Source organism: Thamnophis sirtalis, unplaced genomic scaffold (assembly GCF_051295495.1).
Source record: "Thamnophis sirtalis isolate CommonGarterSnake01/CBP01778 unplaced genomic scaffold, rThaSir2_p1.2 scaffold_7, whole genome shotgun sequence".
In the NCBI taxonomy this organism is placed as follows: domain Eukaryota; kingdom Metazoa; phylum Chordata; class Lepidosauria; order Squamata; family Natricidae; genus Thamnophis; species Thamnophis sirtalis.
In genome coordinates, this window is record NW_028261387.1 from 24,097,452 (window position 1) to 24,123,806 (window position 26,355).

At 37.2% G+C, this 26,355-nt stretch overlaps 1 protein-coding gene across 2 annotated transcripts; it reads left to right on the forward strand.

Moving 5' to 3' along the window:
• The first annotated feature begins 5,741 nt into the window (after positions 1 to 5,741).
• On the forward strand, positions 5,742 to 26,355 carry SERBP1 (SERPINE1 mRNA binding protein 1). 2 transcript variants are annotated; one of them, XM_014066438.2, is made up of 10 exons: positions 5,742 to 6,247; positions 10,972 to 11,125; positions 11,379 to 11,522; positions 11,644 to 11,739; positions 12,153 to 12,227; positions 16,588 to 16,765; positions 19,092 to 19,139; positions 20,402 to 20,575; positions 21,398 to 21,436; positions 22,041 to 26,355. In XM_014066438.2, exons 1-10 carry the CDS (start codon positions 5,857 to 5,859, stop codon positions 22,095 to 22,097), a joined length of 1,356 nt encoding a protein of 451 aa, XP_013921913.1. In that variant the 5' UTR covers positions 5,742 to 5,856; the 3' UTR covers positions 22,098 to 26,355. The 2 variants fall into 2 exon arrangements, with proteins under 2 accessions (XP_013921913.1, XP_013921914.1); XM_014066439.2 differs by having other exon boundaries at positions 5,743 to 6,247; positions 11,668 to 11,739.

Here is a 26,355-nt window from a genome sequence, read left to right on the forward strand (position 1 = left end):
TATCCAATAGCTGGGCCATGTTATAAATATTTTTTAGTACAATTTACTTTCATTCTTGTTTTAACTCCCACCATACATACCTAGAGAATGCCCCAATATGAGAACAAATTTGTTGGTAAGCTAATGGAACAATCTATTATAGTGGCAAATCCTTTTCCGTCAGATGACATATTTCTACTTGAACAGTAATAGCTGTATTACATATCTGCATTAATGGAAAAATACTTGGATTCATTTTCACGTCCCTCCAATTGCACATGCACCAGTAACCATTTTAATGTGACACGTGTTCACAACATTGTTGTCATCTCATCTCCAGTCCAAAACCAAAGCAGCTTAAAATTGTCTTTAGCTGCTCCGAACTACACTTGTGTTTTCCTTCTTCCTCCAAGAGAATTTTTGCCAGAGAGAGAAACTTGGTTTCTTTGTAGATGATGTAATTGAGGATACATCCAGAAACTTGCATTTTCCCTTTTTCAATGCTTTTCTTTAGGTTGCTATGCACCAGTAGATGTTAAGAAGATCAATTGGCGGTTGTTTTTCCCCATTCATAGATGGGGAAAGGAACAAAACCTGGAAATCCATTAATTGCCTTCTTTCTTTTATCTTTTATCCCAAATGAAAATGGGACACCAATCTCTCTCACCAACCTTGCTACTGAGGCAGAATAGGGCTCAGTAGTGATGGCACCACAATTTAGGACCAACTTTTCACAAACTAAGTGAGAACATTTCAGCATGGCTGTGCAGCTCTGCTTCTTGTTAGCCAACACAGTCTAAAGCAAGATCAGAAAACTGATATCCTCTACACATTTTAAATTATCATTTCCAAAATACCTTTTGATTTCTGTGGGGCTTGGACAGATAGAGTTTATAATCAAAAACATTTGAAAGCCCATGATTATCCATCTTTGGGGCACATTATGTCAATTTTTACATATTGTTGTTTTCAGTTTTGCTTGACATCATTTGTCTGTTAGACTCATAAACACAATTTCTCATCCCTCATTCCCTAGATTGTATTTAGATTAGTATTGGCATGCATTTTAAACGAAGCTTGTGCAGAACCGAACTTTTAAGAATTAATCAATTGCAGTTCTAGTTGTTTGACAAAATGCATAAATGTCCTGCTGTGACTTATTTGATATTGTCCCACACATTTCTGCACATTATGGGCACATCTACACATCTCCGGATTTTTGATTTGAAGATACTGTAGTTGGCTAACTGTTTTTACAAGATGCAGCCTTCTTCTCATCCCCCAAATGTAGCTAAGGCCAGCTGACTTTGGATTTTTCTATACTTAGGGTTCAGTGCAGTGATGGGATTCAAATAATTTAACAACCGGTTCTCTGCCGTAATGATTTCTTCCAACAACCAGTTCACCAAACTGCTCAGAAATTTAACAACTGGTTCTCACAAAGTGGTGTAAACTGGCTGAATCCCACCACTGGTTCGGTGGAGTATTCAAAGTCTTCTCAACACAAGCATTTCTATAATTATGGTATGTGGTGTGTATGTATAAATCTTTATTACAGTCAAAGACCAGCAATACATATTACTTTTTACAATATATTAAAAAAGTACTGACATTAAAATATATTTTAAAAGTATTGACATTAAAAGTGGATAATAACCTACATGATCTCAAACTGTTCGGGTCACTCACTGATTTATGTGGATGAAAAGCTGATAAGTATGGGAGTAAATACAATGGTCCAGGAATTGTTAGAGATATGTCCAAATAATTGGTGCAAGATGACAACTATAATTCTGTAATCATTTTTTTTTCTTGTGGACATTGCAGCAACACAGAATTTGGCCACTGCATAAGTGGTAGCCGGGTTTGTGTCCTGGAGGAGAAAGCCTACATAAAAATTGTCTGCCCACCCTGGCAATCTCTCTGAATAGCTCACAGTATAATAGAACATGTGAGATATCTTCAACTTCTCCTTTACCACATATACAAACCCGTTCTGCTATTGGTGTTCTCTTATACCTGCCCTGGAGGTGTGCTGAAGGAAGAATGTTAAATTTGGCTCTGAAGAAAGCTATTCTTTGTTTTGGGAAGATCAGGTCATTTAGATATCTTGCCAATTCCCACACACCCTGCTTGATTCTGTCCCTACTGTGGAGAGGCAACCTATTTAGTTCTTCTTGGAACTCCATGTCCTTCATTTTATTGATTACTACTTGCTTTGCTTGATCAAAGCCTAGGGACATTAAGAATACTGGTGAGAGCCCATAAGAGCCCAGCTTGTGAACTATTGCCTGTTTCCAGGGGGAGGGGAAGTTGTCAGTTAACATTAGTGGGGACAGTCCCTCTGGAAAGAAATGCATTTTAAGCCAATGAATGATCATCATCTTCCAGGCTCTTACCTGAATTTGAGGCATGCCTATCTCAATTCTTTACTGGTCATTTGGAGTTCCTTTGGGTGCAGCTAAGATAGCTCACAGGAATTTGGTTTTTATGGTTTCTAGCAAGTCTTTCTTTGCAAGGATTCCTGTTTGTGCCCCATATAGAATTTGCGCCAATGTTTTGGCCTCAAAAAGTTTTAGGCAGCAGATACTAACTGCCCTCTGCCTGTGTAAAAGATGTGTTTAATTTCATTTGAGGACCTATGGCAGTGATGGCGAACCTATGACATGCGTGTCAGTGCTGACACGCGTAGCCATTTGGGGTGACACGCACAGGATTTCATGCGATTCATCCTCGGCTCCTGCACGGCCGCCGAGGATGAAAGAATCTGGGTTGGAGGAACGGGGGGGGGACGTGTGATCTCCCCCACCCACACTCACTTACTGTATTGCCGCCGCCCCTTTCTGAGCGCAGGGGCTGCTGGTAAGGCGTGCGTGCCGTGCGCACACACATCATCAGCGCGGCGAGGGAGGACCCGCAGGAGAGGAGCGCGGGAACAGTGCGCGCCTCTCTCCAGTCAGGCCGGCACAGAGAGTCTACTCCTGGGACTGTCGGTTACGACCGCACCACAGCAGGGAACAGCGGAGTGCCAACGGGAACTGTGAGCGCCATTAGCAGCAACTATTGGGGTGCCATGGACTTGTAATTGCCCACAATAACTGAGATAAGTGAGGGGGAGGTTGTGTTAGCTTGTTAGGCTAGTTAACCCCTAATTGGCTATCTATAATTCTATCTGCTGTCACTGGCCCACTGATGGAGCACCCAAAAAATAAAAAACAAAGGTTAAGTAAAGGGAATGGTAGTGGCAGTGGCCGACCCTTTCAAGAGACATGGAGCGAGATGTATGGCATTATAGAAAAAAATGGCAGATCATTTTGCGTTCTATGTACTGAAACGGTAGTAAGCAGAACGTGGAATATAAATAGACATTTTGAAACTAATCATTCCCAGCTCTTGGAAAAAAGTGAGAATGAAAGGAGGGAATACATTTCCAGGAAGCTACACCTTTATAAGAGCCAATCTAACTCCATCCTTAAATTTATGAAAGGCTCTACAAATTTAAACTCTGCAAGTTTGAGCATTGCTCACTCCATAGCTCAGCATGCAAAAGCGCTTAACAAAGAAGTTACTAAGCAGGTATGTTAAATAATTTGTTTTTGGTTTATTAAATACAATTATATATTGCAATTATACATTTTTGTAGTTTAAACTATAAATTGCGCAAAATTATGTTTTTGTCGAAGTGACACACAACGCGAGTTATGCTTGGTTTTTTGCCGATTTTTGACACACCACGCCAAAAAGGTTGCCCATCACTGACCTATGGGCTGGTTGCAATGTATGATCCAGGTGTGCCTTCCATGTCCCTTGCGAGTGGAAAACCACCCCAAGGTATCTAAATATTCTAATCTGTTTATGTCCTTCTATTTTCCAGGAGTATTAGCTAGATCTTTTAGCAAAAACTAAAATTTTTGATTTATCAAAGTTAAGGACCAGCTTGTTTTGCCTGCAATAGCCAAGTGTTGCCCTAATTGCTCTCTTCAGTCCTATAGGAGTTTGTGAAATAATAGCGGCATCATCAGCATATAGGAGAATTGGAATTTTGCATTATGCTAGGTTAGGAAGATGGAGATCAGGGTTCTGTAAGAGATCGATCAGGGGATTGAGATAGAAGTTAAAGAGAGAGGGGGGACAGGATGTACCCCTTTTTGTACCCTTACTGGGCCGGTTAAAGTCCCTTGGGGATTGCACCTCACTTTCAAGGTGGAATTGGCGTACAATTTTTGTTTGAGGAAGAGGAGGCGTTTATCAATAGTAGTGCATTCCCAGAGGGTGTTTTTGGATATTGAATCAAAGGCCTGCTTAAAATCAAGGAAGGCCACAAAAAGAGAGGGATTTTTTTTTATATGTGTATTTTTGTAGTAAATGGTGGAGTACCAAAATATGATCCACCATTGATCTTCCTTCTCTAAAACTGGCTTGTTCATCTTTGATTATCCCCCTGAAATTAGCCAATCCTGAAGTTTATAGTTTAGGTGTTTGGCATACAGTTTATTAATAATGCTCAGAAGACTAATGGGTATGTGGTGTTTTTGGCAGGATTAGAATTTATAATCTCCCGGTTTCTAATCTGATAGTTTAACCATTACACCAAACTGGCTCTCTAACTAGCCTGTAATGAATACCGACTACTGTATTCATTACAGTAGTAATGGCCTGGCAGTTTAAGCAGAACAAATGTATGCTTGCATAGTTTGAGCTGCCTTGCAAAATCGGTGGCTCTGAATTTCTGTGGGAGCTGTTTATCTAATAGAAGGCAACATAGTTGAAAACTGTGATTGTTATTCTCAAATTGTAGTTTAAATGAGATAGAATAAACAATTTTCTTCTATGTTGAGAGGTCCTGTGTATTTTCTAATCCATGTCACTAACTATATTGTGGAACTTCAAAATGGTTGCAGGTCTAAGATCTTCTGGAGACAAGAATGTACTGAAAGAAGATGAGGCACTACAACTGTCCTGTCTGTCAGCGCACAGCATAATTTAATAATATGAAGCTATTAGCTACAGTAGAATCATACACACATTTACAATTGTATGGCAAATTTGCAGTTTCATTATGCTAGTTTTACACGTCAAAAAACAGAAAAGCCAGTGTACAGAGCTAGAGAAAGGAACATTTTCCTTCTCTACTTGTTCTGTATAAAGTTCATTCTGAAAAATTGGTAATATCTGTATTTAGAGCTCTGAGTGCAGAAGATGTCTTGTATACCCATAGCAAAATCATGTGTAATATGATTACACAAGTATATTGTTAAACGAACTGAGCAGAATTCACACCTTAAACTAAAATATAAGTGGCTCGTTTGTGACTGAGGGTTGTAATTTAGATATAGCCATTACGGTTCCTTTTAGGCTCAGAGGGTTGCTCAAACCCATGTAATTGGGTTAATTCAATCAGTCGTGCATTAGTGTAAGCCTTGTATTGTTGACCTTTCAAGGTTTTCAGCAAACCGCATCTTTTACTTTGTTTCATTTAAGACAATGCACTTCAAGGGGGAAAGGAGGGAAATGAATCCCATATCTTCTCAAGTGAGGGGGGGGGCTGTTTCGCTGAACACATTCTGAGGGAAGAGATTGCCTTGAGACAGACTTCACCGCCTTATTTCTCTGCTTCGTGATGCCTGCTGGGAATTGTGGTCTTTCTTTTTGCCAAGGACCGGTTTTCCTTACAGGCGGGGAGCTCAGCTTCAGTTCCCAAGGTCCTCTGCGAGGAGCTGGCGGTGTCTAGTTCTGTTTCCCGGATGTCGCTTTCGCCGGAAGAGAAGCGAGTTTCTGTGGGGGCCGGCCATCTTGTGTGGGCAGCAGAGAAGCACGTAGGGGGTGGGCCGGGGCCTGGGCAGCATCGGAGGAGGATCCCACCCAAAGGGGTCCATCATGCCCGGACACCTGCAGGAAGGCTTCGGTTGCGTCGTCACCAACCGCTTTGACCAGCTCTTGGACGACGAATCCGACCCCTTCGAGGTGATCCAGGCGGCCGAGAGCCGCAAGAAAGAGAGCACCGGTGGGGGCGGCGGCGGCCACCAAGGCAGCCGCGGCGGCGGAGGCGGGCAGGCGGCCCAAACCAATTCATCCTCGGGCGGCGGTTCGAGCCAGGTCGGTTCCGGCGGAGGGAGCGGCAGCGCGGCCAAGCAGCTGCGCAGGGAATCTCAGAAGGAGCGCAAGAACCCGTTGCCGCCCTTCGCCTCCTCGACTGGGCCTGGAGGCGCCGGGGACCGGAGAGAGGATGGAGGCGGGCAGCCTGGCTCCGCGCCTCTCAGGAAGGAAGGTGAGTGGCGGGGCCGCTCCTCTCTTCTGCGGGTGGAAGAGGCGGCGGCGGGAGGCGAGTAGGGCTTCCCACAAGGTCAGTGTTTCCCTATCTGGACGGGCGGAGAGAAATCAGCCCCCCCCCCGTCAGTAGCGGTCTCCCCCCTCCAATTCCACCTAGCACGTGGTGCCAGAGCGGGACCCCCTTCCCCCTTTTTCCCGCTTGCTTGGCCCAAATGCAGCCTTCCAGGAGGAGGCGGAGAGCCCTGCCCGTCTCCCTCACGTGGAGGGCATGGCGGGGCTGCCTTGCCTGCTCCGAGCTCCACCCTGTCCTGAATGGCCCGCTTTCTCGTGTTGACCGGGCCGCCGTGGGAAAGTCGAACCGAGCTCGTGAGGCGACCCTTCCTCCACGTTCTCTACTCGCGCTGTGGGGGGGGGAGGGGTGGGGGGGGCGAATGGATGCAGAAACATTTCCGAAAGGCGGGCGGGCGGGCGCCGATCTGAGGCCGGGGGTTTTCTCCTCGCGGGAAGGGTGGGTGGGTGGAATGGCCCCGGCAAGACTTTGCAAACGCGAGCGTGGGGTGGGGTATGGGGGAGCTCGAAGGGAGAGGGAAAAACTTCCCAATCTTGGAATGCTTGAGAAAGCGGAGGGCAATTCTGGCCTTTGCAAAGTGTAGCAATCCCACCGGTTTGCCCGCGTAGAAGAAGAAGAAGAATCGGCGGAGGAGGCGGTAGTAGCCCGCCTGGACCACGCGGGGGTTTGGGAGGAACGAAGTTGAGTCCATTTGTACCTGGGCCACGTGCATATCCCGCGTGTTGCTGCTTCGCTTGCCTGCTGCCCGCCTACTTCAGGGCCGAACGAATAGACAAAATGGCACTGTGGAGGTGAAATGACTGACTGCCTTGGATTCCGGACTGTTAACTTGTTTTAAAAAAATGTTTTGCCCACGTTGGTGGTTTTTTTTTTTTGTTTCCCCCTCCCGTGAAAGCTGATCCAAATTGTTTTGCCTTACTGTATTGATTTGAGTGTATCCTAGAATTGGGGCTTATTTTTAAGGTGAAAGGCAGGATCTGTGGACCATTGTTTAAACATTTTGCAAGAGTATGTAAATAAAATAAAATGAGATAAAAGTGTTAAATTCACTGAGCTTTGGACTGAATACAAAACTTTAAAGGAAATAAAAGCTGCTCTTTGAGGGTATTAATTAAATAGTACTACTTATATGATTTTAGCCTTATTTTCTATTAACTCAAGCAGGAGACTGAAAGCATGGTAATATTTTTAATGGCGCCATGCTACACCATGTAATAATGGGAAGAAAATGTATGTAACTTGATTGCTTTAAATCTATCTTGATTACAAAAATGTTTTTGCTTATAGTATATGTTAAATAGTCTTAAAGATTATTTGAAAGCTATCAGTCAAGTGTCCTGTGTAATGGAGCACAATTGTCATCAGCAGCCAAACAGCAGTGGCACTTGCAGAAGAGAAAGTTAAATTAGTAAGGGCAATAGGAGTAGGAGGTGATTATGGGATTAGTAATTGAAATAGATTGTTCTTAAATTTATTTAACAGTTTTGTATATTCGAGAGAAATATTTAAATATTCAAATGGTAAAAATGCTCTTCTTGAATAAGACAGTTATTAAAATATTAAATCAAGATTTGTGATGTTTTAAACTTTAACCCTGGGTATTGATGTAGTTCAATGCTTATAGAAATTCCCAGAAGCAAATTTTGTTGTAATTCTCTGATAGTATTTGAAATTGGGGGCTATGAAGTAAAGGCTACAAGACAGAGATAGTTACAAAATGCTTCGTTTGCAGCATACCTTTATTGCCATCTACTGACTGTCAGGAGTTTTGCAGCTGATATTGGATAGCTGTACATTCTATCTACCATGTGAAAATTTTCATGAGTAAGACAATGTCGAAAAGTTAGGTTGATAACTTTTTGCAACAATATGGCAGTTCAACATTAGTACTTTTGTAATTGCCTTGATTCAACCTTGCTTGGAGTTTCTGCTTTGTAATTTGAAGAAATAAAATTACATTTGTAATTTAATCTAGATTTTAATGCAAATTTCGTACACTTATGGAGATGTCTATTTTTGGAGAATTTCAGGTCAGTCTACATAAACTTCTAGAGTGACCTGCTTGAATCATACTTGTTTTTAAGTTTGGATTATGATATGTTTTTTCAAAGCTTTGCCTATTTCCACATATGAGAATCTGATAGAAACACATTTTATGGCAATCCATTTTTATTGACCGTAACTATCGTAAAAGGATTGTTACAAAAACTGTCTTTATTAGATAAAAGTATACATAATGGGGACAATCCTTGTGCATTTCAGTGAAATATAAATAGCCCCTAAATAATTTCACAAAATATTTGTTTAAAAGTAGTTTTTTTCTTTGTATAAATCTTATAGGCATCTCTTCAAATGGTCGAGAAGGCAAAGGAGAGGCTTAAATGTTAAATTATATGGTAACTTTAATAGAAGAGATGGCAATGGATGAATGTAGGAAAATAAATAATCTTACTTTTACAATATGTTGTAAATTCCCCTTGATGAATATTGATGTATTTAAGGTTATATACAGATACTTTGCGTATATTTCTGTAGTATGACAATTACAGCATAATTTCTAGGCATTATGGAAAAGAGTACAATATTAATAATACTTGTAATAGAGTAAGTAGCTTCTGCTTAGAAACATCAAATCCAGTCAATGTAACATATGTTCAATAACCTTTTATGGCTTGCTAAAAATTCAATAAGATTGTTCATCAGACAAGCTATTCTAATTGAATCACAGTGTAACTATAATTTAGGCACTTGAAAGAGAGATGTTTATTTATATAAAGTTTATTTCACCTGTGCATTTTTATCCAATGACTGGGATTGTTCTGAACATTATTGAAAAAGATTAGTGTATACCACAGATTTTGAGGTAGCTGTTACATATGATTGGATGTGCATTATGCAGTTATGAATGTCTAATAGCTGTTCTTCATTAAATGTAAAATGTGCTCATTAATACCATCCAATAGAATTTTTTTATTACTGACAGATATGCAATATATATATATAACACCACTAATAATAGCAAAGTCAAAAATAATTTTGCTTTTATTTTGAACAAGAGTTGCAGCAGTGAAAGTTATTGACTTGCTGGATCCAGACTAAGTTAATTGCATTTTAATCCATCTGAAATAAGACATAAGTTCTGTCTAAAACATGATCAGGAAGTAAAGCAAAAAGGCACCATCGTCCTTCAGAAAGCTAGTATGCCTTGGCAAGGGGAACTAAGAAATGCTTTCCAGTTTCTGTAAATTCAAAGTGACAAGAGAAAAGTAAACTTGACCTGATTAAAAGTGAGGGGAAAGCCAAGGGATGTGTTCCCACATATTGGTGCCCGGATAGGTGTGAAATTCAGTGTCAAGTATTTACTGGCGCCCTTTAATTAGAGGTAATAGTATGTAGCTTCAGGACTTGGCTTGGTATGAAATGCATACTCACCAAATCAAAAGAGAGTCATTGATGAATTGATGATAGCCTGTTGTGGGATTCTGGGACTCTTGGACATTTCTCTTTCAACACATTCTGTTCAGCCTGTGCCTGTGAGTATTAGGTATGGCTAATAGTTTTCATAAGCAATATTTTACTGAGATTCCTTTTTCTCCTCCTAGCAACTTTGAATTGTTTTATATCGTGATATACATGATGTGTGTGTGTGTGTGTACATTGTGGTTTAGCATTCAGCAGAACTTTTGAATCCAATTAATATATGGATAGATTTATAGCCCATATTTTTGCCAATAATATTATTTGAAGCCACTATTGTTCTCAAGATGAGGAAAAGCCAACTTTTAATATAAACATTATTTCTATTTCTTTGTTTGAATGAAACTTTGGCACTATTACTTAGCCAATTGGTTTCAAGCAGTGTGGTGGAATTATTGGCACTGGGACAGCTTCCAGGCAGAGGGAATAGAGTATATTGCATGTTGAGACCTAGTACTTTCAGTTGCAGAAGTGTTGCATGTTGGGAGAGGATTACTATAGCAGATTAGTGCATTACTACTGAGATAATTATTTCTAGAAAGTCACATTTCCTGCTTCTTATCACTCTTTAGGCGAACATTAATTTCTGCAATGAACTTGATAAGTATTCAAGTATTGTAAGAAAAATGGTGGCTCTCCCATTTTCTAATTGCAACTGATTCACCATATTCTATAAAGGTTTCTGAAATATAAATTATTCATCAGATTAACTTAAATTTCTTTTTTTTTAAAGAGAAAATATCCTGGAATGGCTCAAATATTAGGCTGATTTTCTATCCCAAAATAAATCTTTTGCAATCTATTCCAATATGCAAGACTGCAGTTAGGGAAACAAATAACTTGATTGTTTCACTAAAGAATATTAGTTGTGAATTTCATTTAATGGAAAGAGGAGAATGAATATTTAATTATTGTTTCAGATGTATATAAACTTAATTTTAGCTTTTCCAGTTTATAGCTTGGAGGATTATAAATACCCGTAGAGCTAGTTTGACCACTGTTCTATAAGATAATAACTGTAAGAACTGCTAGCAAAGGTAGCTATATAATATAGTCTTCTATCAGTAGAAAACTATTGTTTATTACATATTGATAATACCTATGTATGAAAGAATACCAGTTGCTTGGTGGAGATCAGTAAATAATTTACTGATGCAGATTCCCTTCTATTTTAGGGATAAGACGAATTGGCAGAAGGCCTGATCAGCAACAGCCTCAGGGAGAGGGCAAGCCTATTGAGAGGAGGCAGGAGAGACGGCCTCCTCGTGAACGACGATTTGACAAACCTGCTGAAGAAAAGGGTGAAGGAGGAGAATTTTCTGTTGATAAGTAAGGATTGTACATTGTTTGGATGATTGTGCGCTAGGATAATCAACAAATTGACCTGTTGATGAATGTAATCCAAAGTAAGTTAATTAGGAAGCGCAGAATATTTGCTTTTAGAAAAACAGGTTTCTTCATACATTTTAATTAAAATATTGTGAGTCACTTAATTTCAAATAGACTGTGGCAATATTTTTAAAGCATATTAACAGTTTTATGGGGCTTAATATAGACCCTATTCTATTTTTGTTTACAATAGACCTATTATTGATCGTCCTATGCGTGGCCGTGGTGGTCTTGGAAGAGGTGGTCGTGGTGGAAGAGGACGTGGAATGGGCAGAGGAGATGGCTTTGACTCTAGAGGCAAACGTGAATTTGATAGGCATAGTGGAAGCGACAGATCGTAAGTCTTAAAAACTCAGTAGCTTCTCTTTAAAAATATATTGGATTCTATTATAACATTTTACAAATTTTCCTTTGAATTTCTGTATCCCAGCACTATTGTGTTAACTCAGTTTTGTTAGTTCTCTTTCACATTCACATTTCAGTGGTCTAAAACACGAAGACAAGCGTGGCGGGAGTGGATCACACAACTGGGGAACTGTCAAAGATGAAATGACGTTAGTATTTTGTTTTAAGCTTATATATAGAATAAATATAAATTATGAGTTTATGATGACATGATGAAAATGCAGAAATTATGTTTAATGTTCAGCATCCTCAGCTAGAAAGCAGTAGTCATGATGAAAGGAGCATAAATCTTTTTGAAAACAGAATATTATGCAGTAGAATAATATTGTTTTTCAGTCTTACCATTTTGAGGCTTCTGCCAAATGTGTGTCTGTTAAATTTCATCATATCATCTGTATTTTATTAGAGCATATATTTTTAGAAAGCAAATAAATATATTTGGGAAAAATTGAAACATTGAGAAGGACCTTACAATTTTTCATAAATTTAAACTTTGTGTTGGCAAGTATGTTAGAAGTGCTAATTGGGAATTTTTTATTTTATTTTATTTTAAACTCTACAGTGACTTGGATCAATCACATGCAACAGAGGAAACACCAGAAGGAGAGGAACATCCCCCTGCTGACTCGGAAAACAAGTAAATATTAAATTGTTGGGTGTTTTTTTAAATCACTGATACAAAATTAAGTTGGTGATGATGTCATTGTGCTGACATGATGCATTGGAATGCATGAATGACCTTGGGGAAAGAGATGCTGCCTAAAAAATAATCAGACAAGAGAAGAAGGGACAATCCCCCACCCCAAATGGCTTAATAGTCAGAGGAAGAAACTTTGGAACTGTCTGACCTAATTGATCAGATGGTGATTAAAAGTTAAAGATGGCAGTGGGAAGTTTGTACCTTTAGACTTGCAAGATTGTGTGGATATAGCTTTTGATTTTAGTTGATGGAAAGCCAGCATTGAAGATTGCAAATGATGATCATGTGGATGGTAGGATGCTGTGCAGACCAGTTGCAAGAGCCATAACTGAGGATCGCTTTAAAGTTCCCCTCATTCAGCACCATTATAACTACCAAAGGTTATTGAATAAGTAATTGTAAAACAGGGACCACCTGTTTTATATACTTATATAGTGCTTTTGACGTTTATGTTGAAATAAAAAAAATAGAATCCTCAGTTAGGATACGGATCTATTTCAGGAATGACCATCCCATATGGCAGCAAACAAAACAGAACTCTCCATTTCTAAGTAAGCAGTAAAAAGTTTCCCTAAGCTTCTGGTATTAAAGCACGGATATTACTGTATATTCTGTATATTGCTGTACACGGATATTCTTCATATACATGAAGAATCAAGGAAAAAGAGGTTGAAAATGCATTTCGAAGTGGCTGAAGAGGGAAAAAATAGCAATAACACTTAGACTTATATACCGCTTCACAGTGCTTTACAGTGCCCACTCTAAGCGGTTTATAGAGTCACGCATATTGCCATCAACAATCTGGGTCCTTTTGTTGCTGGTGGCAACAAAATAATGTTGCCATCAGTCTAAACAGGCTGTTTGTTTGTTTTTGTGTGTGTGTGTGTGTGTGTGTGTGTGTACATGCTTATAACTGGTCCTTGTGGTCACATGATCATGATTTGTACACTTGGCAACCAGTTCAGGCTTACGACCATGTGATCACCATTTACAACTAGTTTATCCAGAAAGAAAATGGGGAAGCCAGCAGGGAAGCTGCTAGGTTGCAGGAGTAAATCTTCCCACCTTGGATCTTTTCTCATCCTCTCTGTACTCATGCTGTACCTCCCTGGCAGCATCTCCCCAGCCTATATCATGCCTCTCCTGCACCCTCTCCTCTTCTCCCCTGCCCAGCAACAGCCACTTATCCTCTTGCTGGACTGAGATTTTCTTCAGGCTTCCCCATTTATTTTGGTTATGGGAAACTGGCAAGAAACTACTTTGGCTGCTGGTTAACAAGAGGGACCATAGGGTGATTGCTGTTGCTAAATAATGCATTATGCTTTACTATCTCCTCAGTTAGTGACAGAAATTTTGATCTTAATTGCTGTAATAAGTCAATACTATCTGTAGTTTTGAATGAAGTCTTCTGAGAAATTAGAAATTAGTATTTTTGAAAAGGCTTGTGAGATTGTATGTAATTGAAGATGCATTTAAAACGTAGCCTAGCTACCATTGTGCATAGTCTTGCTTTTTAGAGCAGTGGTCTCCAACCTTGGCACCTTTAAGTCTGGCAGATTTCAACTCCCAGAATTCCTGAGCCAGCTTTGCTGGCTGGGGAATTCTGGGAGTTGAAGTCCACCAGACTTAAAGCTACCGTTTGGAGATCCCTGGTTTAGAGTATCTATTATTAATGGAGATGTAAGTACAGATCACAAAATGCTCTACCAAAAGCAATATTAGTGCCTTTTTATTGCTTTAATACATGGAAAAAAAACAGAAAGAAGATGCAGAACATATTTACATATATGAAATCATCTGATATTTACATATATCATGAAAACCTGATCACAAAATAGAATAAAAATAGAATAATGAATCTTTACTACACATTAGTATGGAGATAGTACATCAGAAAGTTAACATGTTTTTGTTCAATACTATAGGTACACTGCCTTTCCAATATTAAAATAATTATCTTGTGTGTCCTCCCCCCTCCCCCCCAATAAGTCATGGTGATTGATTCCCACTTTTTGGTATATAATTCAAAATTACATTTTATCTTTAAATTTTTAAGATTAATAAGATTTATAGATACTGAATTAAAATGAAAGTTAAGGTTATTTCCTTTGAGTGCCACCTGTTTTAAACAAAGGTTTATGCCCAGCCTTTTAAAACAATAAAGCGTTTTGTTAAATTGGCATCATTGTATAAGAAGCATACATAATCTGCAAAATGCTGCCTTAAATAATATAGGTGTGATAACATACGTATTCCATGATGTTTATTTCATAATCCTTGCAAATAATTTGGGTTATCATACTGATACTATTTGTTTATTTTAAAAAATAGCGTAATATCAAGTCATCCATAGTCTAATTCAGTTTGATTATAATCAGGAATTTATATGCTGTAAAATTGTGAAATAATATGTTTTAATTAACTTGCCAATTAATAGTTTTGGGCATTCCAAATTGCAATTTCTTAAAATAGTAATCTAGTATTAGATGCTTAGCAACCTTTTACAAAATCAGATTGTGTGGGATAGACAGTTGAAGGTAGTATTGTCTGCAATGAATATGTCAGGTTCACTTTTCGTGTGTCTGTGTGTGTGTACATTTATATATTGTATATATTAAATATCAAGGAATTGGATAACAAATGTTATAATCTGCCAGATTTTGTTATTTAGTGGCTTTTGAGTCTCATAAGTCATGAGGTAGGTACTCTTTGTCAGAATTGTATTTTAGTGTTGGCTTCTGTGAATTCTAGTAAGTGCGCACTGTTGCCTTTGTTAAAGTTCCATTTTTTCCAAATATTGGGGTCCTCTCCAATATTGACCAAGTATTAAAGGTTCAGCAATCCAGTGCGCAATCTGGTTTTGCCAAAGTAGCAGACAGCTCTATTTCACAGATATTTCAATCTATTATTGATTGGTTGATGATTGGCCTAGGAAGGTTGATGTTTTTCTCAGCAATTTTAATTTGGTTTTAATTTCTACAATCCAGGGTTTCTATTAACAGTGGAATGGTGCAATTCTGTCATTTCTGATTGCCATTGGTAAAGCAAATAACACATTGCTAAGCAAGGACAACACATGTCACCATTTACGACCAGTCTGCCCATTACTTTGATTGTTGGGAAATGGGAAAGATCACAAATGGCAACCATCTGTTGCTCAGATGCTATAACATTATAATTATGAGCTTGGCACCCAGATTGTGATTACATTGCAGTGTGGATGCCTCAATAGATGGAACTCAGAGGACCAATCATAAGTATTACTAGTTTAGCACCATGACAAGTTTGAATAGTCATTGAATATTAACTGAGGACCACCTGTATTAAGGAACTAACTCTGTGGCTTATATTACTCATAGGCTAAATACTTGGACTGGAGCCTTTTCCTGTTTCATAGGATTAATTGTCTCAGTAATTTAACTGAAAAATAAAATTGTAGCTAAAAAGGCAACTTGAAATTATAATCTTGTATAAAAGTAGTTTAATTCAGTGGGCTAAGTATTGCAATTCAGAATATTCTTTTAAAAAGATCTTAGTGAATCAGAATCATGATATGCCTATCCTGAGTATGGCTTATAGTAGATACAGTGTAATAACTATTTCAGTCAAAAGGCTAGTAATTGCTGTATGATTTAGTGAATACTCTGTTTCAAGGGCATAGAGCAGAAATTAGCGCGTATAAAATGGGAAGAATTTGTTGGGAAAGTGGATAAAATATATTTTTACTTCAAAAAAATAATCATTTCTGGGCTGTAAATGGAAGTTAAGAATTACTTTGGACAGTTATTCAATTTTTATTTTAATAGTATGGAACTTTTCCTAATTTGTAGCTAATGGCCAACACTGTGTTTACCTTTAATGAGTAAATCAGGATGATATATACTAAGCATTACAGTAGAAGAGAAATCTGTAGCTCAGGATTGAACTGTGGAGTTCTTGATACTCTAAGCTTGGTTGTTTGCTTGCTTGCAGACATTTCATCACCTGACTAAACTCAATGCACTAGTTGGATAATGAAATGTTTGCAAGCAAAAAACCAAACTCAGACAACACCAAAGTCTCCATAGTATCAACCATTGTTTTTGAACTTGAAAGGTACAGCTGATAATAAAATTGAAATACAATAATAGTAACATTTTATCATCAGAATAAAATTTCGTGGTAAATATATTTAGACTATGTGCTGTTTTAGGTGTTTTTCTAGGGTTTTTTCCCTTGTATTTAGATTTCATTTCTTGGAAAGAGTGTGTTTGTGTGTGTTTGTTTATTAAGTGTTTGACATTCATATTTATCGTAGGGAAAATGAAGTAGAAGAAGTTAAGGAAGAAGGCCCTAAAGAAATGACTCTTGATGAATGGAAAGCTATTCAGAATAAGGATCGCGCAAAAGTCGAATTCAACATCCGTAAACCAAATGAAGGTGCTGATGGACAATGGAAAAAAGGCTTTGTTCTGCACAAGTCAAAGAGTGAGGAGGTATGTACAACTTACTTTATTGTTCATTTATACATATAAGAGTAATTGGTTTACAACAGTGTAACCATGTGTTTATTAAATCAGATTTCAGAAACAAGCAGGTATTTGGTTAACTAAGCATTGCCAATTTTACTTTTAAACACAATTGAAAAATTTAAAAACACAATGAGCAAAATCTTGGATTGTGATATTCCAGTGTTTAGCCTTGTGTTTGGCCCTCAAAGACTTTCTTTTAAAAATCACCTAATATTAGCTTATAATATGGCAGGAAGGGAAAAAAGATTAATATATGACTAGAGAATGCAACATTAAATGTACATGAAATCAGTGTTAACTTTTGTCTCAATTTCACATTTTTGTTTATCAGTACGTTTTTCCTATGCAGGGTTAAGTGGGGCTTTCAGCCCCTAAAAATTATATTTGCCTGGTGGAGGTGGAGAATACATTCCAGTTTTTTTTAAATTCAGTTGGCTAGTGGGGTGTGGGTTATGCATGTAAATCATAACCTGCTAGAACAATTTATAGGAAGAGTGTTTTACTGAATAATTATTTAGACATCTAATATTCCATTGTATAAACATTTCCATGAAAAGTAAACTGTAAAATTTAAGACCATTTAACTGCACTCTGCATCTTACTTAACTGTGATAGCTTTCTGTCCAAAGTAATATTGTGAATCTGCTTTGCTTACTTGTCATTTTTATGGAGAGTTACAAGTAGTCCTTGACTTATAGGCATTTGTTTAATCAGCATTCAAAGTTACAGCAGCGTGGGAAAAAAGGACTGATGATTGTTTTTTTATACCTATGACCATTGCAGCATCCCCATGATCACATGATCAAAATATGTACTATTGGCAACTGGCATGTATTTTTGATGGTTGCAGTGTTCTGAGTCATGTGATCCTCTTTTACAACCTTCTGATAACCAAAGTCAGTGGAGAAGCCAGATTCATTTAATAACCACATTACTAATTAACAACTGCAGTGATTCACTTAACAACTGTGGTAAGAAATGTAAAATGGGGCAAAACTGACATAAGAATAAATTTGCATAACAAATTTTGAGCTCAATTTTGTCATTAGTTGAGCTCTACCTGTATGTTTATTGGAGATGTTGCTATCAAGCTATTTGTTTTATTTATTTTTCTTTGCTCCTGTTTCTTAGTAGCAAAGTTGATTCTTTGTTTTTTTAAAGACATGAGCTCCATTCTTTTTACTAGGGATAATTTATAGATGAGAGCAATGTGAATTGTGATCTAAAGTTGTATTTTAGAGTTCAGCACTTCCTTTTAACACACCTACCTTGATGTGACTTTTTTTCTCTTAAAAGTGATCTTGATGCTTAAGCTTATGTGTATTAATTTTATTAAACACACTGGCTTGAATCCTAATCCCATAACATCCTCTTTACTTGTTCTGGTTTTGGATTTTTCTCGATGTATGCTTAAAAATAGGTAGTCTTCGACTTACAACCATTCGTTTAGTGACCATTTGAAGTTACAATGACACTGATAAAAGGACTTGTGACCGTTTTTCACAGTTATGACCTTTGCAGGATGCCAATAGCCATGTGATCAAAATTCAGACACTTGGCAACTGACATCTGTTTATAACAGTTGCAATGTTCTGTGGTCATGTGATCCCCTTTTGTGACCTTCCGAAAGTATTGGGAAGCCAGATTCACAAAACAACCATGTCACTGGCTTAATAACTGCAGTGATTCACTTGACGACGATGGCAAGAAAGGTAAAATGGGAAAACTCACTTAACTCTTGCTTAGCAACAGAAATGTTGGGCTTAATTATGGTTGTAAGTTGAGAACTACCTGTATCTTGCATCCTACAGTTTTGCCTGCTTACCATATTTTTGGAGTATAAGACACACCAAGGTTTTAAGAGGCAAATTAAAAAAAAAAGTTTTTGCACTCTGCAAACCTCCCCAAAATGGCCCATTTTTTGCAAAAAGGAGCCTGTTTTTCCCCCCCCCCCAAAAAGGCATGAGTGCTGCGGGGGGGCAAATTTGAGCAAAAAACAGCCCATTTCTTTTTCCTCATTTCTGCCCTCACCAGCCCCCAGGAGCTCTCTAAAAGCCTCCTACAAGCTATGCACGGCCATTTTGGTGAAGGGGTGGGGCTTCGGGAGGCAAAAAATGCTGTATTTGATGTATAAGACGCACCCAGATTTTCAGCCTCTTTTTTGAGGCAAAAAGGTGCGTCTTATACTCTGAAAAATACGGTAATTGTAGAATTATGTATACACATATGGGAGTCTCATTATCTTTCTTTTGTTTTTATTCCTTGCCCATTGACATACAACTTACTTCAGACAAAGGGGATGTCAGAAATGCAGGGGAGTCAGCTGGAACCCAATGAGGTACTTATGGTTTATCTTTACCTAATGAATAAGAAACTCTACAAGTTCAAATTTGAAGATATTTTTTTTAAAGAAAACCATTGAAAGCTGTTGATGAATTCATTAATACTTTTTTTTGTAACCAGTTTGGTTGCTGACCAAACAGCATTTGCTCCTTTGTGTGCCAGCCTGCTTGCCCACGAGTTCAAGTAATTTTAGTTTCTTATTATTTATCATGACTGTAAATATCCATGGCTGTACTCTGATTGTCTGATTTTTTTTCCTGAAGAAAAGTTTTGAAGGGATTCAGTATTCAGTTGATCTGTGTTCCTTTTTCATTATTAGTGGTATTCACTGTCAGCTGTTAAGGAATAGTACTGTAACATTGTCACACCATCTGCTACTCCTGTTCAAGTAGTTTGTTGTGGCTTATGTAGCTGAAACCATTTCAGCCCAGTGCATATTGGCAGACTTTGTGCAGGTCAGTTCTCCCATTCATAGAATAGTATTCTTCAAGTTCATTTAATGTGGATTTTAACTGACTGTATAATTTTCTTGGTTATGGTTTGCTTGTATATTATGTATCTTTCAGTTGATCTTACTAATTATTCAGTTGCAGTAAGACAAATTACTCTGTAAGTAATGACGAGGGACTGGGGCTCTGTGAAGAGCTTTAGGATTACTATTACTGTGCAATAGTAATTGAGGATAACAGTCTCTTATAGTTCTTACAGGAATATGATATAAATCCAATTTATAAATATGGTTTGCAGCAGTTTCATCACAGTGGGCTTGAGTGGGATTTTGTCCAGAAGTATGGACAAGATGGTTTCTGTAAAGTTAGCTATTTAAAATATAATGTATACTTGCTATCAGTTGATATTGAGATATGGCATTTTCTTTTAACTATGTTTGATCTATAGAAGATAGGGCAATTTTTAATCAAGTGTTGAGTTTTTTGTGTTTTTGATTTGCGTTCTTTGTATCTAGATAATTAAATCTTCTTTGCAAATCCAGAGCTTTTAGCTGGAGTCGTGGCATAATGTTTCAGAGAGTATAATAATTCTAGGGTTCCATAACTTCACCTGTTAAAAATGCAGTTTTGACACACATTTGACAATATTCAAATGTTGTTCCTCATTCCATTCTAATATTGATTTGCCTGATTTGCAACCTACTAGTTTAAGTAATATGGATACAGTGCTATATAATTGTCTGTTTTTTGAATGAAAATAAATTTTAAGGCATACCAGTTAAACCTGAATTACTTGATTTCATTATAGGCTCATGCTGAGGACTCTGTAATGGATCACCATTTCCGCAAGCCAGCAAATGATATCACGTCCCAACTGGAGATCAATTTTGGGGATCTTGGTCGTCCTGGGCGTGGTGGTAGAGGTGGAAGAGGCGGTCGTGGGCGTGGGGGAAGGGCTAACCGTGGAAGCAGAACTGACAAGGTAATAACTGATTTTATGCAAATGAAATGTCAACATGGCAAATGTTTTATGGAACTGAGTGGCTTCTAGAAATGGTGCACAACATTGCAAGCCTAGCCTGCACAACTTTATAAAAATAAAGTTATATCTGAAACAGTAAGAAGTTACTTTAGGGAAGATGTTTATGTGATAGTTTTATGGCTGAAATGTCAAATACATTAGCTTTTCCTCAGTTTCACTTAAATGATTGGAATAGGGTGTGAGAACTAGATAACTTCTTAAGTGCTAGAGGAGTTAATCATTTCTTTTCCACTTAAGTTGCAGCCAACTCTCCTTCCCCTTCCTTCCAAATTGTAGCAAGGGGGAGAAGTTAAGCTCTTTTACATGCACTAAAGCTGTTTCACTCAATTTTTGATATTTCCACAATATGTATTACATGAACTCAGAATTACAGATAACTAGTGCTTTCTTTCAAATATAAAGTTTCCTGTTCATGAAATTAATTTCTTAGTTCCATTCTGTTTTGCATACTTTGAAATTTTAAAAAATGTTATCCCAGTTAACAATAAAGTGTCTTAATTCCAAATTTGTATATCCCAAGCAGGAATGCATATTTGATGCATTTTTCTGTTTGTTTCTTCTTGGGTTTGGTTTCCAAATCTGCACCAGAATTTCCTCGAGCTATTCAGAGCAATTTGAGAATTGGGGGATGGCATATGTGCACTGCCTGAAAAAGTGCCAATTGCTCTGATTTCATCAACAAACAATAGTTTAATAGTTTCACTTCAAGATATGTACTAATAGAAGAATGCTCAATAAATATTTTTGCTTGTTCTCTTTTAGTTGGTTAAAGAGTTTGATGTGATCCACACACCCAACCAGGTTAGTGGCTTGATAGTTTTATAACCTGAGTACAATAATGCTAAAGCTAGTGTTCTTCCTAGATTTCCTTCCCTCACGTGTGTCTCTGCTCCTCTGACTTTAGAAATATTTTGCCTAGGATTCTTTTATTAGCCCTTGTGACTAATTTCCACTCAGAGTTGAAGTATGTGTCACTCCACCTTGTAATGTTAAGTGTCAAGGTTTTAGTTAAGTTCTTTTCTGTCTCCTGCCCCTTCACCTTCATTAATGGTCTCTATTACTTTGAGGGTCAAGAAAACGTTTTCTTTATGTATGTCATTCACACTGTGATAATTTCATACACATTTATAGTACCTTATTTGTTAATCCTTGCAACTTTTCGCGATAGCAAAATGGGTGCCGGATAATTTCTCCCATAAAAAGGATATTTTATAGAGCAGACATCATTACTAAAAGGGGACTATATTAATAAGTAGTTGACTTACACAGCAAATATGACCAAGACTAGTACTAGTGTAACTTTACTACTTTATGTTCATTTGTTGTATACAGCTGTCTTAAATAATACGACTAATGAAAGTGCTATATTGATGATCAGAATGACAGACCTCCTTTTTCATTTCAGTCAAGTGCTTCTGCTCCTGATGTTGATGATCCAGAAGCTTTCCCGGCTTTATCCTAAATTGGATGCCCTAAGCCAACCCTGCCTCTTGTTGGGCCCTTCTCTACAAGGCTTGCATGCTTAAGGATCCTAAAAACAACTTAAGATATTAAAACGGGGACTCTCATTCATGCCATTCACACCTGAAGACTGAATTTTACCTGTTTTGAAATGAACTTCTCTTGCTACACAGAAGCAACAATATGGTAGTCAGTTTTGTATTTAGAAATGTAATGGTAGCAGGGATGTTTTCATAATTTTTTTCAGAAATTATGCATTCTTCATGGATACTTTTTTGTATTGCTGCTTGAAAATATGCGTTTCCAAACTTGAAATATAGGTGTGAACAGTGTGTACCAGTTAAAGCTTTCACTTCATTTATTTTATTTTTTAAAAATTAGGGTTAGATGTGCTTTCCCTAAACTACAAACAATTTTAACTCTTGCACACTATTTCTTTTAATACTGCTTAGCAGATGGTTTTCAGTCCACGGTCAGCTGGGATATGTATAAAAATAATATGGAAAATTGTTAGTACTGTGTGGAATACTAACTTCTGGAGTATTTGAGTTTTTAATACTTAAGTCAAACTCGGAAAGTCCATTTTCTTCTATCTTTGGTAGTTTGTGTATTCAAAATCTTTATACAAAATTGATATCAGATACTTGAAAAATAGTCAAAGCACATTGGTTTATATTCTCAATACCTGCTTGTGAATCCAGCAGCTCTGGTTGGATAATTGGCCTAAGCCATTTTTTTAAAAAACAATCCATGTTGCACCTCTCATTCACCCTTTTTCTTCAAGAAAACTAGTTGTCTGTTTGGTAAACTTTGTTTAAACTTGTTAATATTGTTGCTACCAAAAATATTCTGTAGAGTGGAGCAACTTTTTTTCAAGACATGGAAGGTTGGGAACACAGTGGTATCTTATTTCTTAATATAGTTGGTTTAAACTACAGTTGATACTGTGTGGCAGTGCTGTAAATCTACATTAAAATGCACCCCCTTGGGCGCATTTAAACACTGTTCCACTAGCATGCAACCCTGATTCTGAAGAAGAAACCAAAGGGCACTGTATACTTCTTGGGAAAGGATTATTTGACTTGTTTAAATTGGAAAACCAAGACCATGAAAGTGGGACAGCAGTGGTCTGCGTGGGACATAAGCCAAACTTTACCACCCGATTGAAATGTGGATCTTGCTCTATTGCTTCAGCTTTTGGCCTTGCCTAGCTGAGAAGTGAATGTTTTATTTTTGGTGTGAGGAGTGATTGTAAGCTCTCCTTTCCACTGTAGAATTTTCTTAATATTTTAACTTAATCCCTGTGAAAGAGAATGTTACCACTTTCAAAACATGAAAGGACTTGAGCAAATAATAAAAAGGACTACTTTGCCTTTCTGTCTACAACACTTGTTAGGAGATTAGAACTGAAATATCCATTTATTTCAAGGTTTTGCTGAGTATCTAGTACAATTGGTGGGTTTCTTAAGGAAATGGAAACATTACCCCATTTAAAAAAAATATGGAAGGAGGGCAAAAAGTATTGAACTAAAGCATAAACAGTATTGAGGTAATGCATTATCTGAATGATTTTTGTGAACATTTATTTATGTATGCAAGGGTTACATTACATTGAATCGGATTCTTGATGCGTTTAAATTTCAACTGTGATCAGGAAGTATGGATGGAGAAGCAGATTTTTAAATGAATCCAGTATTTGCCTTCAATGAAGATTTTTAAGCACATATACCCTTCACCCTTCTTCCTACCCCAATTTATTGGTTCTTAGTTTCCCGATTATAATTTTGGAGGTAGTCACATTCCTTAAGAGGTTACATATGTTACTAGGTCCCTTGGTTGTTTCCCATCTAAATGCATCTCATAGCACAGATTATTTTGGAAGATACTGCGTGTTGTCTATCCTTAAAAAAACTATTCCCATTTCCTGCACACATACGCTAATGTCCAAATAACATACTTATTAAATAGTATGTTACTGTTCGTGAATACTCCCTATCTAACTCTTTTTTTGACTTCCAGGCTTTAATTCTGGACAGCCATATATCCCATGCAATGCCAGTTTGGTACTTGACGTGACATCTTCATCTTCTAGTATACTTGTAATATAGAGCAAATTTAGAAATGCTGTTTAAAGATGGCAAATTTGCTGGCTTTTAATAGCTGTGTACTTAATTTGTGTTGAGCTGTGAAAATGCTTTCATTAATATTGGTACATATTAGCAAAGTAAAGGTTTATTTTCATGCTCTTTTACAAAAATGCTATTAAATTGGCATTGTAAATGTTTTCAGTGCCAGGCATCTTGCCTAATTTCTAGCTGAAACCATCTACATGTCTTTTCCAGGGAATGGTCCCCTTGTGGTGGATCCATTAGCAGTTTTGAGCATAGCTTTAGCAAATAACTACCCGCATACTTAATATTAGCTATTAAATGGATTGGGGTTTGTATCTCTTATTCTCTTGCTTGTTTGTGTTGCTATTGCACCTTTTTTTAGAACGAGCCTCCTTTAAAATGTGATACTAATTATGATTGATTTATTAAATGTTTGAGCATGAAAGTTCATCTTGTACCAGACTACCGGCAGAAAAGTTAAAATGAGTAAAATGAGAGAGCACAAGCCCTTGTAAAGTAACCCTAAACATTAAAAAACTATGTCTATGGTGAATATACATTTTGTTGGACAGATACTGCATCTGATTGGATGATTACATTTTGCCCTGAAATTTACATGCCATCCTGTTGACTTAATAAAAAGCAGGACAGGCTTTTGGCTGTCTTGAGTGCTCAAAATTTAGATACATATCCACTTTCGATGAATAATACTAGTTAAATTGCTAACTGCGAAATTACTGGTAAGAAAATTAGGGACTGATAGTGAACTTCCCACCCCTGACAACTTGATTTGAAATGTAATGCTTTTATTTTTGAAGGTGAGATATATGGTGATCTTATATTTTAACAAATGTGAGCTAAAAGTCTTCATCCACATCTGACATAAAGGTAGATTAGTTGCTTAAAAAACAATTGCTTTACCCTTCTCTGCAATTTCAGAGGAGGTTTAAAGAGTTATGAATAGCAATGGGGAGCATCAGAGGAAATATCTGAAGATGGGGAGATTGGCTGTGCTTCAGATGCATTGAATATATGAGAGTGCTGATATTAAGTTACTTCATAACTTAATATTTGAAGTGCTTGCCTCAATTTTGCAATTTAATATTTTGTTTATTTGAAGGTTAAATGCTCTGAATGACAAATGAGAAGAGTTTTTTCAAAATATATTTTAGCTCTTTTCTGTACGTAACATGAAAAAAATTAAATAGGTGGGCAGAGTGCAAGTAAACTACTTTTAAAAAAATTGCTTTGGAAGTGGAGGAAAAAAATTGAATCGTAAGGTCCCATTGGGTTGGTGGTGGGGAAATAGGATAGAATGAGTCACAAATTAAATTATTCAGAACATATCCCCTGTAATAGGTTAACAATGTTTGCAAATATTTACAAGGGTCATTATCCCTGTATTTTAGAAATTATTTCTGGACATTCTGTGGCCTTAATCTTGAAAAGCAAATACTAGTGCATGTTTTCTTGTCAGTTAAACAGTGCTGTATATTACAATTGATTGTATGAAGTGCACTTAGTCTTATATACAGATCTGTCCTTCGATAATGTCGTATTTGTTATCTTCCATATTTGAGAGAATGGAACAGCCTGCATTTTATGAAATTTGTAATCTGATCCTATACATACTCCCATTTTAATGAGATTTTAACTGATGCTTAAAAGTGCAGCTGTTTTGAATGGGTAGGTTTGTTACATAGGTTTCAATCCCACATAGAATAAGTCCCAATAAACGAAGAATGCTTTGTCTGTTTCTAATAGATGTAGCAAAACTATAATGGGCTCTGTTCTGTTCATGCAGAAGGTTATTTCAGATTACTGCTCAATTTCAAGTTGGTTTAAAATACCACTCTGCCTCCAACTGATAGAATTAATTTTAATGAAGTTATTTTGCTTTTTTTAATTTTATTTTTATTATTTTTGTTTCTGGTACATTTGTAGAATTGGATGTTATGGATCAATAGTAGTTTAATCACAGATTTATTCCTGTGAATGCCTCATAAAATGCAAAAGATGGTTTCATCCAGCTTGCCCTGGATTCACAAGTTCACAAAGTTTTTCCCCTAAAAACCACAATTTTGATCATCCAAGAAAAATGGCTAATACTTTCAACATTTATATAAATGATCGTCAGATATACAATTG